Source organism: Pteropus vampyrus, unplaced genomic scaffold (genome assembly GCF_000151845.1).
Source record: "Pteropus vampyrus isolate Shadow unplaced genomic scaffold, Pvam_2.0 Scaffold8, whole genome shotgun sequence".
Taxonomy (NCBI): Eukaryota; Metazoa; Chordata; class Mammalia; order Chiroptera; family Pteropodidae; genus Pteropus; species Pteropus vampyrus.
The window spans coordinates 15,248,580-15,264,216 of NW_011888789.1; the positions used below are offsets into that span (position 1 = coordinate 15,248,580).

The window sequence follows — 15,637 nt, forward strand, 5'->3', positions numbered from 1 at the left end:
TCCTTTCCCTTCTTTACTTCATCTGGCTGCCTACATATATCAAATATCTACTAGGAAAGTGCCTCAAGTTGCACGTGATGACAAGGATCAGTTAGTTACGATGGGTGCAAGTATTAATTCCAAAAGAAACAAGTGCATCTTTTTCTTCTTATATCCTCCCACTGACCTCTCCACTCATCCCCTCTCCAAAGAGAATGACCTTAGGTAAAGGAATCCTCTTAATATTGATTGCAAAGCGTTCTCAATCTTTTCCTCTCCAAGAATGGACTAGAATAGAAGAAAGGTTAAGTCCAATATACTCTATTCACAAATAAGACACATTTCCAAGCACTTCCGTCATCCTCTGCAGTCCTTTCAACTACTTCTACTCTCACAAGATGCAAATTGTTAGATCCCACCATCATTCTAATCATGGTTATGCTTACATAAATTGTTAAATTGTATCTGTGAAAACACAGTCAAAATAGAATTCTTGATTAAGGAAATCAAAACTACTTCATTAAATCCAATCAAAAACAAACTTCGTAATACACAAAGTATTGACTTGACACCAAATGTTTAAGATATTCACAGGCAAACTGAACATAGGTAGACTCCTACAATGTAGATATTCTAACGTTCTTAACATTCATATATTCATCAATGTTAGATTTATCAACAAATAGCCAACCTACTATTTTTTATTTCCTTGGTTTGGTACTGAAAAATCACTCTTCTTGTTTGTCATTTGTTAACCCTTAGTTAGGAATGTCACTTAGAAACTAAATATGGAAAGAGTGAGCCTTTCAGAAGGGGCCGTTAAGTCTTTCCCAACATTTACCTTTTTCCAGTGTCCGAGCATAGCCTGTTCATTGGGTGACAGTAATATGTGATGGGAACTTAGATAAACAAAAGACATTGGGTGACAGTAATAGGTGATGGGAACTTAGATAAACAAGCTTTAGAAACTACTGAATAACCCTCCAAAAAGGGGGGAGGGAGACTAATTGCAGTACTATGCTATTTTAAAGCCACTTTCCAACTTGAAAAACACATTATTCTATGTGTCATTTTATATTGCCAATATCCTTAATTTACAAAAGCGGAAACAGAAGTGGTAATTAACGTACAAATTCCACATTTGGACACATTCAAATCAAACTCGTGTGTTCAAAATTTTTTGAACTTATGCTTATACAAAAAGTTATCCTGGAAGATTAAATGAGATAAAGCATGTAGACTGGGACAAGTCCGGCAAACAATCAGTTCTCAACACTGCCCATTAATATTGTTCTCAATTTTCCAACTTTACAAACTAAATGGTTATAAAATGATATACATAACTATGTATACATCACAAATATAAGCTAACATATAGCAATACTATAAAGTCAGTATGTTATTGTACCAAGTAATGTTCTTCATCTAGACAGAGTTTAACTTTAACAAAGCAGGATCATTTCTCTGATCCACAAAGAAGCAGAGAAAACTTGAAAAGGGGTAGTGTTAAATTTTAGCTATTATCTCTACTTATCAATTAAGAATACAAACTCTGCATGGTCTAGCATGAATTATAATTAGTACTCAGCTGATCCTAGAGAACTGGCTCAAAAAGAATAGTTAAGACCTCAAGCACGTGTACGAATCATCATTTATTTGCAAGGCTGCACCAACCACTGAAATCTGATTACTTCAATTCCGATGCTGAAATCCTCAATTCATTACCTGTCTCGTGCTTGAAAATATTTGTTCAAGTCCCTACACAAAATTTTTTTTAAATACCCAAAAGTCACTTAAACTGACAATATTACAGAATCCAAGGCACAGTTTTTAAAAAACTTCAAGAGTCTCAACCACGCATCATTTATGACAGAGAAAATGGAAAGGCAGTTCGGAGAGCAAGTTCTTTCTTAAGTAAATATTAAAAGTAACCTTACGCCTTCATAATGAAAAAAGAAAATCTCGTTTTCCAACTTAATCTCGATTGGTGGGACAACGTACATTCTCCTCCCGCCCCCGCCGCCGCCGCCTCCCACGCCGAGTCACGCCCGGAGCGCGCTGAAGTGGGGCGGGGAAGAGGCATAAACTCCCGGGTAATGACCTGTCCCTGCTACTTCCTGCCGGGTTTTGGCACACAACAGCTACATCCACGTGGACCTCCACGCGGGACGGCGAGACCCATCGCCACTAGAAGAACCCGCCGGCTCCAACCGGCCCCGACCAGCCCCGCCCTCCCGCGGGGGCGCCGGGCTCCGTGCTGCGGGCTTGGAGCCGGGGGCTCGCAAAGGGCGGCGCGCAAGGCCCGGGCGGGGGTCGGGGGCGGGGCGCGGCTGTGACGCGCCGCAGGGGAGGGGAAGGGAGCCCGGCTCCACTCACGCGCCCGGGGGCGGCAACGGGGCCGTCGCTGCGTCTCTCCCGTTCGAAAACTGAAAGGGGGGCGGGGGAGGGAAAGACCTGGCTCCTCGTCTCATCCGGAAACCGACGGGTCGGCAGGAAATGACGAAGGCAGAGGTCTTCCAGGTCCGTGCGGTAACCGGTTCCCGCGAATCCGGCGCGGACTCCGGGGGAAAGGGCCCCAAGTGGAGCAGCGCGGTCGTCTGCCGCCTCCGGAGCGAGCAGCGTGAGTGGACCCGCGTCCCTGCGCCTCCCGGGCTTCGATCTCGCGTCACCCGGCCCCGCCTTCCGCCCGCGCGCCGCCCCGCCCCAGACTCGCGGGGAGGGGAGCTGAGGGGGCGGGGGGTGCCGCCCGCCTGGCGCTCCCAGCCCGGGGCTTGGAGGCTCCTTCTCCGTGCTTCACTCTTGCTCGGAGTTTCTCAGGGACATAGGAAATAGTGAGGCTCCGAGTTCCAGAAACGCAGACGAAAAAGTCGAAGCAGCCACATCCGCCGCGTGAACTCAGAGCGGGCGCGGCGGCCACGGGGCGGATGGGATTTAGCAGGAGTGTAAGATTGAATCACTCGCTGGCAACCTGCAGCGGCGGAAACGCATAAGATCTCTTGGCCGCTCTGGAGGCTCTTGCCTGCGGCCACTTCCGAGGAAAGGATTATATTTCATACCCACTTGACTGGATTTCTTTCTGGTAGGAGCAGGTCTCACAAGATTGGGGTCAGGGTTGGAAGAGTTAAGGTTTGGGAGTCACATGCATGTGACAGCCCTACCCCTGCATTCTCTAGACTGTGTGACCATCACCACCTTACCAGTCGTTTCTGTAAAACGGAGCTTCCCAGGCAGGGAGGTTGTGAAGATTAAACAAATATGTGGACTTCCCAGCACTTAAACCCTCACGCGATAGTTGCCTTACTCCTGTTGGTTCCTTCCTCCTGAAGGCCTATTAGACTGTACCTTTCTGCGTCAGGAACCCAAACCTTTAGTGTTTCAGAGGACCGAGAGAAAGAAAATCACATTTATGCAGTGGGTTGTATTATTAAGGAGCTCTTGGCCCTGTATAAGTGACTCTAATCTGAATTTGCATCAAAATAACAAAATTCTAAATGAGACATTTAATATTCAAGACAAGATGGCAAGAGATAATTAATTTTAGAGCCACTTAAACATGGTATCAGGAACCCAAAATCAGGAAACTTGATCCCTAGAAAAGTTCTAGTTTTCAACCTAAACGTTTATCAGACTAAAACCAAATCCTAGTTATCATATTTTGGCAACTTTATCTCTGGATACTAATATTTCCCTGAGACTTAATTCAGCACATCGTAGCATCTCACTGAAGTTTTTCAAACATTACTATACAGGAAAAATATGTGAAAAAAAAAAGTCCAGTTTTCTCAAATGACCAGTTTGAGAAATTGGTGAATCACTATCCAAGCACATGACTAGCTACATTAGTGATCTTACTGAAACATTAACTTGCCAGGAATGAAACATTGTAATGCCCCTGGGCATTTTGCTTTAGAGTCAGGAGGAAGGCTGTGGCGGTGTGCAGTAACCACTCAGCACGTGTGCGTACACTTTGTTAGACTGTGGCATGCTGGAAGGGGACGGTCACAGTTCAGGCCACGTGTGAGCTATAGATCTGTACTGTGACTTTGGACAAGACCACTCCTTATCCTGTCAGTCTTACAAAGTCATTCTATTGGTCATGATGGAGGACAGGGTAGGAAAGGCCTACCCTCAGTGTAATTCTTTCACAACACTACTAAAAATAACTCCAGGGCATGTCCCTAGAACTGTGGAACAGTAGTAGTGTCAATGCGTACCAATGATGTTGTGTAATGTATGTTATATAATTCACATTAAAATTTTACCATTCCGGGTCAGCAGTAATTTGAAATCCTCTGTACTTAAAGACTGGTATATTTGTAGCAGGAGGAAGACAAGTTCTGTAGGAATACACCATTTATTGAGTGGCACATGAACAGAAAATTTATGAAAAATTGAAGCCAGAAATTAACTTGGCTCACATCCAATTGATTGTTAGAAAACAGGCAGGAAACACTTCCATAATTTGTCAAATAAATGGCACTTGCAAAATGTTCTAGTGGCTATTGCTGTTATGTTTCTTGTTTCTTCCCTATTTTGTTAATAACTCCCAATCCTGAAAGCTGCCACCCTTGCTCCAAAATTGTCCAGGGCCTTCTGTAGCATCTCAAATCAGACATCTAAAGTCATCTCTTTTTGCCAAATACAGTTGTTATTTTATATTTTGGCACCAAGAAAATTCTATATTCCATAAATCATAAAGACAATTATTAGTGTCTGGTCTTTCTAAAGTTTCCATTCTATAGTAGGGTGATGAGTTACTATAAATCAATGTTATATTCAGAGAAACTCTGGCGTTCAGTTTTAAGGAATGAGAATTGAAACTTTGCATATGCCAAATTCCCCTGTGCCTCTTTCTTAGAAAAAATTCACAGCCAGACTTTAATATATAGGAGTTGTGTATTGTCTAATGTTTAAATCATATTTAGCTTTTGTATCTATAAATTTTTATAATTTAAAAGTACGTTCTGTTTTATTTTCATAATTTAAAGTAAGTTCTAATTTTTACAAGACCAATCTTTATATTTATCAGACATCAATAGATGTTTTAGAGAAATTATTCTTGCTTCCAGTGTCTAGAGTTTAAGTTAAATGGCCATTCATGATATTCACTTTATTGGTAATGAGTACAGTGTGTCACCAAATAGTCTGACAAAGACATCAGATGTCAGAAAGAGGCAGCAGGCCTCTGGGGATATTTCATTTATTCTATGCAGAGGCAAGCTATGAGAAAGAAAACACTCTGTCCTTAATACACAATTGTTAACTTTCTGAGCAAAATCTACATTTAAAGAACATTTTAGAGGCTTACAGGCAGACTGCAAGATATTTCAGTGGAAGAATTTCTGCAATGTCTTCATTGTTGTAGAATGTCTAAAAAAAATGCAAAACAGTTTCTTGGACATTTCAAATACTCTTTCTTGGTATTAAAAAATGGCGGTCTTATTCTTAGAAACTACAATGCAGTTATCACATCATTTGTTCAGTTTTTCTCCTTTTTATAGAACCTCTAACACTTCTGGATTTCTTTTACATATTAGGTCATTTTACTTAGACTTACCTTTTATGTCCAATACAAGGGAGGAACTTTCTGTTTAAGGAAAAATTCAGTTACTTTCACAAACAAATAAGAAACCATTACTCTTTTACTTGCTATTTGATACACTTGCTATTATCACTCTTATTTTTCTGTGGGAATGTCCAAAGAATGCATTTCCTTGAATAAAAAAGTCACAGCTGTGTAAATAGCAAAAAGTAACTTTTTATCCATTAAGTTATTTCTTTCAACCACATTTTGCCAGTAGGCCAAAACTAGATAAAGCTCCAAAGGTTTTCCAGTTGCAGAGGGAGGCATGTGGGAAAGCATTCTTATGGCTTTCACATCTTTTCTAGGCTGCTGTCACGAGTGCAACGCTATTCTCAGCATCATAGTCAGTTGTTTAGGTCTGTGTTTCAGAGTATTCAGTTGCTTTAATCTGGGTGATAGTTACATTTTAGAAACTATGTCTGACATTTCAACCTGGATCCTTTTAGTAATGTGATTTTTTAATCCCAAATTTTAACCTTTTGTAGGAACCGTAATGTTTCAAGGTTTGAAAATAAAGAAAAATATGTTACATTCATGCCTTAGTTAGCTTGACCAGGGATTGGCCAACTTTTCCCAAAGGACTCGATTGTAAATATTTTGGGCTTTGAGGGCTATGAGGCAAAAATCAGGAATATTATATAGGTACTTTTAACCATTTAAAATGTATCTATTTAGAAATATAAAATTATTCTTGGCTCCTGGGCCATATAGAAACAGGTGGTGGGCTGGCGTTGGTCAGCAAGCCATATATTTGCCAGCCCTTCTCCACAGTCATACCATCACTCACTAAAAGAAACCCTGCTCTCTTTTCTCTCTTATAGCCCCATGCCTGAGGGTTACGGAGTGATGGGTGATGATGGCTCTATTGATTACAGCGTACATGAGGCCTGGAACGAAGCCACCAATGTTTACTTGGTAGTGATCCTCGTTAGCTTTGGTCTCTTCATGTATGCCAAGAGGTAAATCTTTGAGTATCTCAGGGTAGATAAGAAAATGGGCATTTAAAAGCTTTGTGGGTGGGTGGGTGGGTGGGTTGGTTTTATATGAATTAAATGCACAAAAACAATTGTATCAGCATTTGTTCCTGCTATGAAAGCACCATTTACTCAGGTTTGTCCTGGAGCACTGGACACCAAGGTTTGGCTTTGAAAACTCTGTTTATTTGAAAGATGGACATTTAAGTGCAGCTCTTGGCACCCAGACCAGCTGCTCTGTACTCCCATTTTATCATTTCTAATACAGCCTATCATCCAGGCTGTATTCACTGGCACCCTTGGATGATCACGTTTTTTTTGGCTCACGTCCCTGAAATGCAGAAACACTAATGCCTTTGTGTTGAGCCATTCTGTCTTCGCACATTTTAAGCTTTCTCTTCTGTTTCTTGTGCATGACTATATCATACCACTTTTTGAACAATATTGGTATTATCTGATTGCTTGTCTGTTCCACAAAAACTTCAGTCCCTTGAAAACAAGTACCTTTAACTTTTGTGTTCCTGGTGTGCTACATGGTGTAAATCTTCAATAAATATTTCCTACTTTAATTCTAGACGTTGTAGTATAATTTAACTTTTTTTCTCATTCTTGCTGTCTCCTTTACAGTTTTAAAAAAAGGGTCTTTGAAAATCGAAAGCAGTATTAGTTGGACTGAGTTGCTTCTTATAGCTACATGCTTCATGATGTCACCTACCAAAGTGAAAAAGGCATTAGATCGTTGAAAATAATTAGTAATCCAAAAATAATTGATGGTCAGCCTAGGGAGTAGTTCAGAGCCTACACTTGCTCTCAGACACTGCAGTCTCCCCCTTTTAACCCCTAGAGCAGCTGGCTCATTGAGCACTTGGCTCTAGAGGGTGGGTGAGAGAAGGCTCCACTTACCACTGGTCCACTTGCAGGAAACAGCTTTCCTCTAAAAATAGCCACTGCCTCCCCACCCCACTCCTCTGTTTTAAAAAGCAGAGGCACACTGCTGTTAATTTTAAATAGATGGCACCACTAAGACCATTGTATTTAAGAAATAGATTTATTCATTATTTTCCAAAATGAAGGTCTGCTCACATTCTCTTTATTGGTGAATCCAGACATTTAGTTTTATTTGGATGACATAAGAAAAAGGAGGAAAATCAGATGTTTTCTTGTTGCAGTTTTCTATGCGTTTTTCCATACAATATTTGGCTTTTGGCGGGGGGCGGGGGCGGGGGAGTGGAGGCACAATGGAGGTACATCACTTTGTTGTGTTAAGTGGATGTGTTCAGCTACTTTGTTTTCTTTCTTAAATAGCTGTGACTGTACATGTACAGCTTTGTACTTTTTAGTGAATGAAAGAATACTTAAGCCAAGAAGGCATCTCACAGAGGACAGATTCCTTGCCATTTAATGTAGTTTCTGATTACAACGATCATGAGAATATTACAATCCTATAGATATTAATAAAGATTTCTCTTCCTCATTGGTTTTGTGTTTTAGGAATAAAAGGAAAATTATGAGGATATTCAGTGTGCCACCTACAGCAGAAACTTTGTCAGAGCCCAACTTTTATGACACAATAAGCAAAATTCGTTTAAGACAGCAACTGGAAATGTATTCTATTTGTAAGTATATTCTTTGCTTAACTATATATGTAAGCATGTTTAAAATAGATTTTTTTTCCCCAATGAGTCGAGCTAGCAAAAGGCTATCAGAAATAGTTGATAATGAAAACGTAATGCCTTTTTCAGATGCTCAATACAGTATCAGCAAAGGCAGATTTGTATGAAGTTAATGCTTCAGCACCCTGTACTTTTACAGTGCCCTTCCCAGACCCTGAGAAGAGCCCTAGCAGTGTGTTCATGTAGTCATACTTTTGTAAATTTTGCAAAAATTAACTATTTTGATAATCAGTTAAGACTGCTATCTCTTCTTTCTCTAATTTGCCCTCCTTTGCTCTCTTTGTGTGGAATGGCCTTGAAGTGGCCAAGAGCATTTTGAGGACCTGTCTAAGGGGAAGTTGAATTGCAGCTACTTTTAGTTGAGGTTTGAATTTTATATCTGTGGAGTTTGCAGACACTTATATTATAATTAAATTACTGCAAGCCAAAGCAATATGAGAATGACTTCTAGGAATATGGCATGTGACATCAGTATGCAAGGCCAGAGGTCAAAGCTCAATATTAATACTACATTCTATAGTACTGAACACTGTGAATATGTAGGTAGTGGAAAAGTAACTAAGTTTAAATGTGCAGAGCCAGAATGAATTGTATATCTAAGCCACAGGTGTCTATGCCACCTTTTAAAAGAATGAAATTATCGTTTCCATAGTAAATCATTAAGTGAGAAAAGCAAGATATAATAGTATATATACTAGGATGCCACTCTTAAGTCAAATGACCAAAACATCCTTCGTATTATCTATGTGTAATATAAATGTTTTATATAATTATGCAAGCCTGGAGGAAGGCTTGAAGAGATATGCATCAAATTATTATCATTCATTACCTGATGTGTACTCTATGGGATTTAAGGAAAATATGACTGGACATTTTTAAAAGAAAGATGTCTACAGTAAAGACTTAAATATGCACATGTGTGTATGTGCATACAAAGATGTCTACAGTAAAGACTTAAATATGAACATGTGTGTATGTGCATACAAAGGCTTATAAGTGAGATTTTAGGTGAAAAGTAGAAAAAATATACATACCTATATTTTTTACACAAGTAGAACTTCTAAAAAATTGAGCACAAATTTTATCCTAAGAAGTGATAATAGTTTCCTTTGGGGAACGAAACTGGGTAGGTAGCTACAGGACTGATCAGCTACACTTTTCACTGATTCTTTTGTTCCTTCTGCATTTTGTACCAGTTTATGCATGAGTTACCAGTTCAAAATAAGAAGTAAAACTAACAGCAGCATTATTCACAAAACCAAAAGGTGGAAATAATTCAAGTGTCCTTGATGGATGAATGGATACCCAAAATGTGGTACAAAAATACAGTAGAATATTATTCAGTCTTTAAGAGGAAGGAAATTTTGACACATGCTACAACATGGATGAACCTTGAAGACTATGCTTCATAATTATTTTCTTATAATAAAGTGAATTAAGCCACAAATGTATGATTCCACTTATATGAGGCAAATTCCTAGAGACAGAAAGTAGAATGGTGATTGCCAGGGACTGGGGGAGGAGATAATGGGGAGTTATTGTTTAATGGATAGAGTTCAGTTTGGGATGATCAAGAGTTCTGTGGATAAATGGTGGCAATGGTTGCACAACAATGTGAATGTAGTTCATGCCATTGAACTGTATACTTAGAAATAGTTAAAATGGCAAATGTATATTTTACCACCACACACACACACACACACACACACACACACACACACACACACTCCTTGAAAAAAATTTTAAGTATTAAAGTGTAGGGCCAAAGCTCTGTATGGAAGATTGTAAGGAAAGAATTAAGTTTTCTTCGATGCCTGGTCAAAACAGAAGCTATCTCTTATCAGTAATACATTCAATAGTATAGCATATACAATTATAAATACAGTGTACAATTTTTTTCTTCTTTGCTGAGAACGACATAAAATGAAATTTATCACAATTTCTGTGTTTGTAAGGTATGTTAGTTTTCTCTTGCTTCGGTAATAAATTACCACAAATTTGGTAGCTTAATATTATCTTACAGTTTTGTAGATTAAAAGTCCTACAGCAGTCTCACTGGGATAAAGTTAAGGTGTCAACAGGGTTCCATTTCTTTCTGCTCTAGAGGGTAATCTGTTTGTTTGTTTTTTGCCATTCGTAGCTTCTAGAGGCTACCCACACTCCTTGCTTTGTAGCCCCATTCCTTCCTCTTCAAAGCCAGCAGCATTGTATCTTTCAGATCATTCTTCAATTTTTATATCACCTTGTTTCTCTGAACTAAGCCAGGATAGGTTCTTTGATTTTTAAGGGACCATATAATTAGATTGGGCAACATAATCCAGGGCAGTCTCCCCCTTTCAATGTCCTAATCTTAATCACATCTTCAAAGTCCCTTCACCCTATAAGGTAACATGTTCACAGATTATGGGGATTGGTATGTGGACATCTTTGGAAGCCGTTATTCTTATAAACAGTGAATATATGTGTACATTTGCACACTTAATGAATCCTATCACATTGGTTCATTCTCAGTGTTTGTGACATATCTAGTTGTGACAAAGTCTGGTGGTTCAAGAAGTAGCAGCAAACAAAATTCTTTTTCTTAAAGAGGACCCCTAAAGTTTTATAAGCTTTAGGCCACAAAAATCTGGATTCACCCTGAATAGCATAAACAAATAGTGTCTCTTTCTTGTCTAGGAAAAATTTAATGAACAGACTGAAAGTTTTAAAACTAAGCAGTGAATGACATTCATAAAGATTTTAGCCCTGTACTTTACCTAGTTTCAGGTTAAGATGATTCTTCAATAAACATTTCTCAGAAGTATAGCGAGAATACAGAATTGCATGTATGTTTTTTCTTCTAGTTTATATTAATGACAGTGTTCAATAATAGATCTCATAGGCTTATAAGTTAAAATATAGTCAAATTCATTATGATGTGGACAAAAGTATTATTTTATCTTAAGGTAGAAATGGGGAACAAGAAAGAAGGAAGTTATAAAATGTTAATTTAATTTTAATAACAATGTTTTCCCTATATTTTAAAGCTCTGAATACTGATACACACATAATAATAAACATATACAAATGGATATCAGGAGGAGCATTTGAGATTTTGCTTCCCTGCAACTGTTGGCAGTTTTAGTTCAGATAAACTTATAAAAATTCTCCAAAAGAAAATGGGTATCAGCATTGTTGAGAAATTAGAGAATCACAAAGTATAATAAATTTCCTCATTAAAAAAGTGTTTAGTTCTAAACTAATTCTTTACTTTGAATCATGACTTGAGTGTGATTTAATGATGTTAGCTAATAATTATTTTGTTATTTTATTAATTTTATCTTTTTTCCTTGTTTTATGTTTTGTTTTGTTTTTAATAGCAAGGAAGTATGACTATCAGCAGCCGCAAAACCAAGCTGACAGTGTGCAACTCTCACTGGAATAAAATGTCAGAAAATGAGCAACATAAGTAATTGTTAAAATGTATGATAGCAAGCTCCTAATTCTACTAAATCATAAACAGCATTTTTTTAAATCATTTTACTTGTGATTTTTCCCCAATGTTTTGTTTTGTTTTTTTAAATTGTATCTTGAGTCATTTGTTACACAAATAAAAAATGGCCAAAAGGCCTGAAAACAGCCTGCACATACCTAGAAAGATAGACTATAACCAGAGATGGTGATTTTACCTTGTGAAGACCTTTGATTTCTTCAGGATATAATCAGTCAGGAATGACAACCCATCTTTGGAAGCGAGAATCTGGAGTTTATGCCACTTTGATTTGAACATTTTTACAAAATTAAAAAATGAAAATCTAGTCATTGGGATAATTTCCTCTCAGATTATAATCTGTGATAAATGTAATATGGACAATGAACTTTGTGTTCTTATGGCTGTTGTTACCACCCTTTAATTGAATTAACTATTAGCTTCTTCAGAATTTGCACAGTACGTTGTCTTTTCTGCATCATGAAGCATACCCATCTGCTAATCGTGGAAGCTTTCTATGAATGGAATTTTTTTAATCCCCCAGTTTAATTTCTACAAGTCTTTTTTAGGCCACACTGAGGCCATGCTGCTGAATTAGTGGGCACCTCCATACTGGTGCTAGCAACTTGCTTTTTGGTCTTATGACTATCAGTGTTTAATATAACTGTCTGGTTTCTTATGCTTTTTTAGCATAATAAACTTTCCTGAAGACTCTCATATTGTACCATTTTGTACTGTACATTGAAATGTTTTTACCTAACTTTTCATATTTATTTAAATAAAATCTAGTTGGAGGTAGTGGCAGGGAAGTTTAACTGTCCATGTAACTGGCCAGGAATTACTTTTTGAATCAAAGCTAGTCTTAATTTTAAGATTTAGAGTTAATGTTTAAGCATTATTTTCTTTTCCCTTTATAATTGTGAAGTAGAAGAATATAAATTTTAAATGAAAAGCTTTAGACCAAGTAAAATTCAGGGAAATTATATTTACTTTGTTTTTTTAATTTTATTTTATTATTAGTTTCGAGTATACAGTACATTGGTTAGACATTTATATAGTTTATAAAACAATCCCCCTAATTGCTCTTTCTCTCCTCTGGCTCTCCACCTAGCCATTACATTAATGCTAACTTCATTCCTTATGCCATATTCCCCGTGACCATCTATCAACTACTAATTCATCCTTTAACTCTTACTTTTAAATTTTAATTATGTCACTAAAAATGTATATATTGTACAAGGTAAATTATCGACCAAATGGAATAATTCTTTCTTAACTTATAAATGAGTGACTGTACTACCTATATGCAGAATGAAAAACTGTGAATAAAAGGATTAAAAACAGTTACGATTGCAGGCTGGAGATAGCAGAGCAGCAAGGAGATAATCTTAAACTTTGCTTTGCTCTTAGGAGAACCACTGTATATTTCCATGAGCAGAGAATGTAATCAGGAGCAGAGCAGTTTATTTGCTGTCACTGACGTGTGGCACAGTCTGGACAAATTACAAAGACTGGGTATCAGATGATTTGTAAAAATAGTGTACATAAAAATTATAAATCAATGAAATAGACTGTTTTTATTTGCATCCACTAGATAGATAGTCATAACTAAAAACTGATAGATCATTTGGTGAGCATCAAACCTTGGCAAATAAGAAAGGATGAATTCCTCATTTTTTTCTCTAAAGCTAACTGATGGGAATCACTCACCCCCACTGGCAGGAAAAACAGCAGATCTGCCTTTGAAGTTTCTTCTTTGCTTCATCAGCTGAGCTGGGAAAGGAGTGGAATCCTGCAGCCACACTTCAAAGCAACACCAGCTGATCTGCTTTTGCCCCCCCAAATACCCAGTCCACCAAGGATTCAATGAAACTATTTTTTTTTTTAGAAGAAAAATGGAATAACTAATAAACTGGTAACTAACACTTGTTCTCCTTTTCCTCTTCTTTTTTTAATGCAGAAGGTATTCAGCAGTAAGCAACAGTCAGCCTCTATTGCTGCACAGCTTGAGTGTGTTAAATAATTGATGTTTAGCTGATGCTCTAAGAGAAGAAGTTGGCCTCTAAAGGGCACAGATGTTTGCTATTGACCCCACACTGTTTCAGGTGGAATTATTTATATGATTCATCAGAAAATTAAATGCAGAGTTTATGGTAAAATTGGTGTATGTCAGAAATATTTTAAGTATTTAGTAGCAATAACAAAATAGTGGTAATAGAAATAATTTCAGATATTAAGAACAAATGTATCTTAGAAAATACAAAGAGAAGGGACAAAAGTATATTCTATGAAACGAAGTAACAAAAAATAGTTATAAAATATGTACTCTTGTGTGCTAGCCATATGTGATCTATAGGATATTCAATTCTAATAATTGGAATAGGAATAGGTACTGGAAAACTAAATGGAAATAAGGACAATTATTTGCAAACCTCTAACTCGTATGCAAAATAGGATCATAGAGACTGGAGCTTAGTCTTAATCTTTTTCCCACTTGTCTCCCTAATAAAGCCAGAGCCAAACTTACATAAAACTATAAAGCAAGAAAAATTTCCCACCTCTTGTCCCTCTTCAATCTTCTGTAAGTCTATATGGGCGAGACAGGTCTTGAATGAGGATTTAAAAGTAAGGATGAAGAACTAAGCTGAGAACTAAGGTGGTAAACCCTACTAACTTCTGTAGTACACATGAGAACTTTTCAGTAGTAGGTCATGTTTCTCCTATTGTTGACCTCTCACCCCCAAATGAATGAATGGTGTTTAGCACTGGATTCCGTACTGATGGAGTTGTCTACCTTTATTTTATTTAGCTATAGTGAAAACTAAAGCCGTTCATGTAGATTAGTAACAATCCACATTCTAGGTAGGAAGATGGGATAAATCTAAGGGGAGGCCACTTATAGTCCATGTTCATTAGTAATAGTTCAGCCCCAAATTTAATACTGAAAGATGATTGTATTGTTCACTTCTTTTATTTTTGTTGGTTTGAGGTTCAGAGTTTCTTGAAAGAGTAGCTTCATCCTAGGGAATTTTATTAAAAATATTTTGACATTTCAAACTAGCCGAAGAAAGTTGGGGATTTTTTTCACTGCAACCAACTTGGTGTTGTTAAACATAACTGCAAATGCTTCTAGCCTCAGAAATCTTGAGTTTTTTGAAAAAAATGCACATAGATATGAAGTATTTATGACAGAACACGTAAATGTATGCTTATTCACTTTTTTTTTTTTTTTTTGGAGGAGATTGTAAGCATGTCTGGATAACATTTAATTTTGAGGTTTAAAATCCAGGTCCACTCAAGTTGACTAAAATCTAATAGTCTTATATCTGAAATGTGTTCTAGCACCTAATATTAGCACAGTAACTAGCCCAAAGTAAATCCTTGGTAAATACTTGTTGATTTAATTAATTTATTTGTAGTAATTTTTAGAATCAATGTTCTTTATGTTTTAAAAAAGTATTTTTAGGTTCTGCTTCTGGTAATGGAACAGTTATGTCAGACAAACACTCTTACAGGTGATTATGAATTCAGAACAAAACATAAAAAACAGCTATTTGAAGGTAACCATAAGTAGACAAACCAGAAAGAGGAGGATCCTTGAAAGAGGAGACTGCACTGGTTGAGATTTGTGTTTATATGGTTCTTTGACGATATTTCTCTGTCCACCAATTAAGAGTAGCTAGAACTCAAGGAGAAAGCTACAGTGAAATTGGTTTGAGGAACAGGACAGAGTTCAGTGCTCTACAGAGACTGAGAAGTGAGGAGAAACATCACAGAAGGGGGAACCCCTAAATATGCATATAAATTCTGCCAATTCCAAGGCTGATCCTTGAACTATAAATCTACAGAGACTCTTAGCAGTTTGTCAGGGAAAAAAAAGTAGCTAAAAAGATGAAAGAACTAGGCAGAATTTTCAGCTGCTGCCTACCATAGAAGATAGAGTTTGAGTCCTGCCAAA

General features: G+C 37.4%; 2 protein-coding genes across 9 annotated transcripts in view; one reads left to right on the forward strand and one right to left on the reverse strand.

Annotated features, from left to right (window-relative positions):
- SLC20A2 (solute carrier family 20 member 2) overlaps positions 1 to 2,585 on the reverse strand; it is an 87,369-nt gene extending 84,784 nt beyond the window's left edge. For 2 of the 4 annotated variants that reach the window (XM_023519770.1, XM_011372855.2), the window contains exon 1: positions 2,434 to 2,569. The gene's annotated coding sequence lies outside the window, so the exon portion shown is untranslated. Of the gene's footprint in view, positions 1 to 2,355 lie in introns of all 4 variants that reach the window. The other 2 variants (XM_023519774.1, XM_023519778.1) reach the window with 2 other exon arrangements.
- On the forward strand, positions 1,999 to 13,604 carry SMIM19 (small integral membrane protein 19). Of its 5 annotated transcripts, none has more exons than XM_011372837.2 (5): positions 1,999 to 2,072; positions 6,385 to 6,522; positions 8,029 to 8,153; positions 11,570 to 11,672; positions 13,368 to 13,604. In XM_011372837.2, exons 2-4 carry the CDS (start codon positions 6,389 to 6,391, stop codon positions 11,632 to 11,634), a joined length of 324 nt encoding a protein of 107 aa, XP_011371139.1. In that variant the 5' UTR covers positions 1,999 to 2,072; positions 6,385 to 6,388; the 3' UTR covers positions 11,635 to 11,672; positions 13,368 to 13,604. The 5 variants fall into 5 exon arrangements, with proteins under 5 accessions (XP_011371139.1, XP_011371123.1, XP_011371133.1 ...); XM_011372821.2 differs by lacking the exon at positions 1,999 to 2,072 and adding an exon at positions 2,466 to 2,599; XM_011372831.2 differs by lacking the exon at positions 1,999 to 2,072 and adding an exon at positions 2,466 to 2,599 and having other exon boundaries at positions 13,402 to 13,604.
- The last annotated feature ends 2,033 nt before the right edge of the window (positions 13,605 to 15,637 follow it).

Bases quoted from the DNA above. Each gene is read 5' to 3' on its own strand.
- SMIM19 (XM_011372837.2), top strand. From the start codon at position 6,389: ATGCCTGAGGGTTACGGAGTGATGGGTGATGATGGCTCTATTGATTAC. The intron at 6,523-8,028 runs GTAAATCTTTGA...TTTGTGTTTTAG, and splicing joins CTCTTCATGTATGCCAAGAG to GAATAAAAGGAAAATTATGA. The intron at 8,154-11,569 runs GTAAGTATATTC...TGTTTTTAATAG, and splicing joins ACTGGAAATGTATTCTATTT to CAAGGAAGTATGACTATCAG.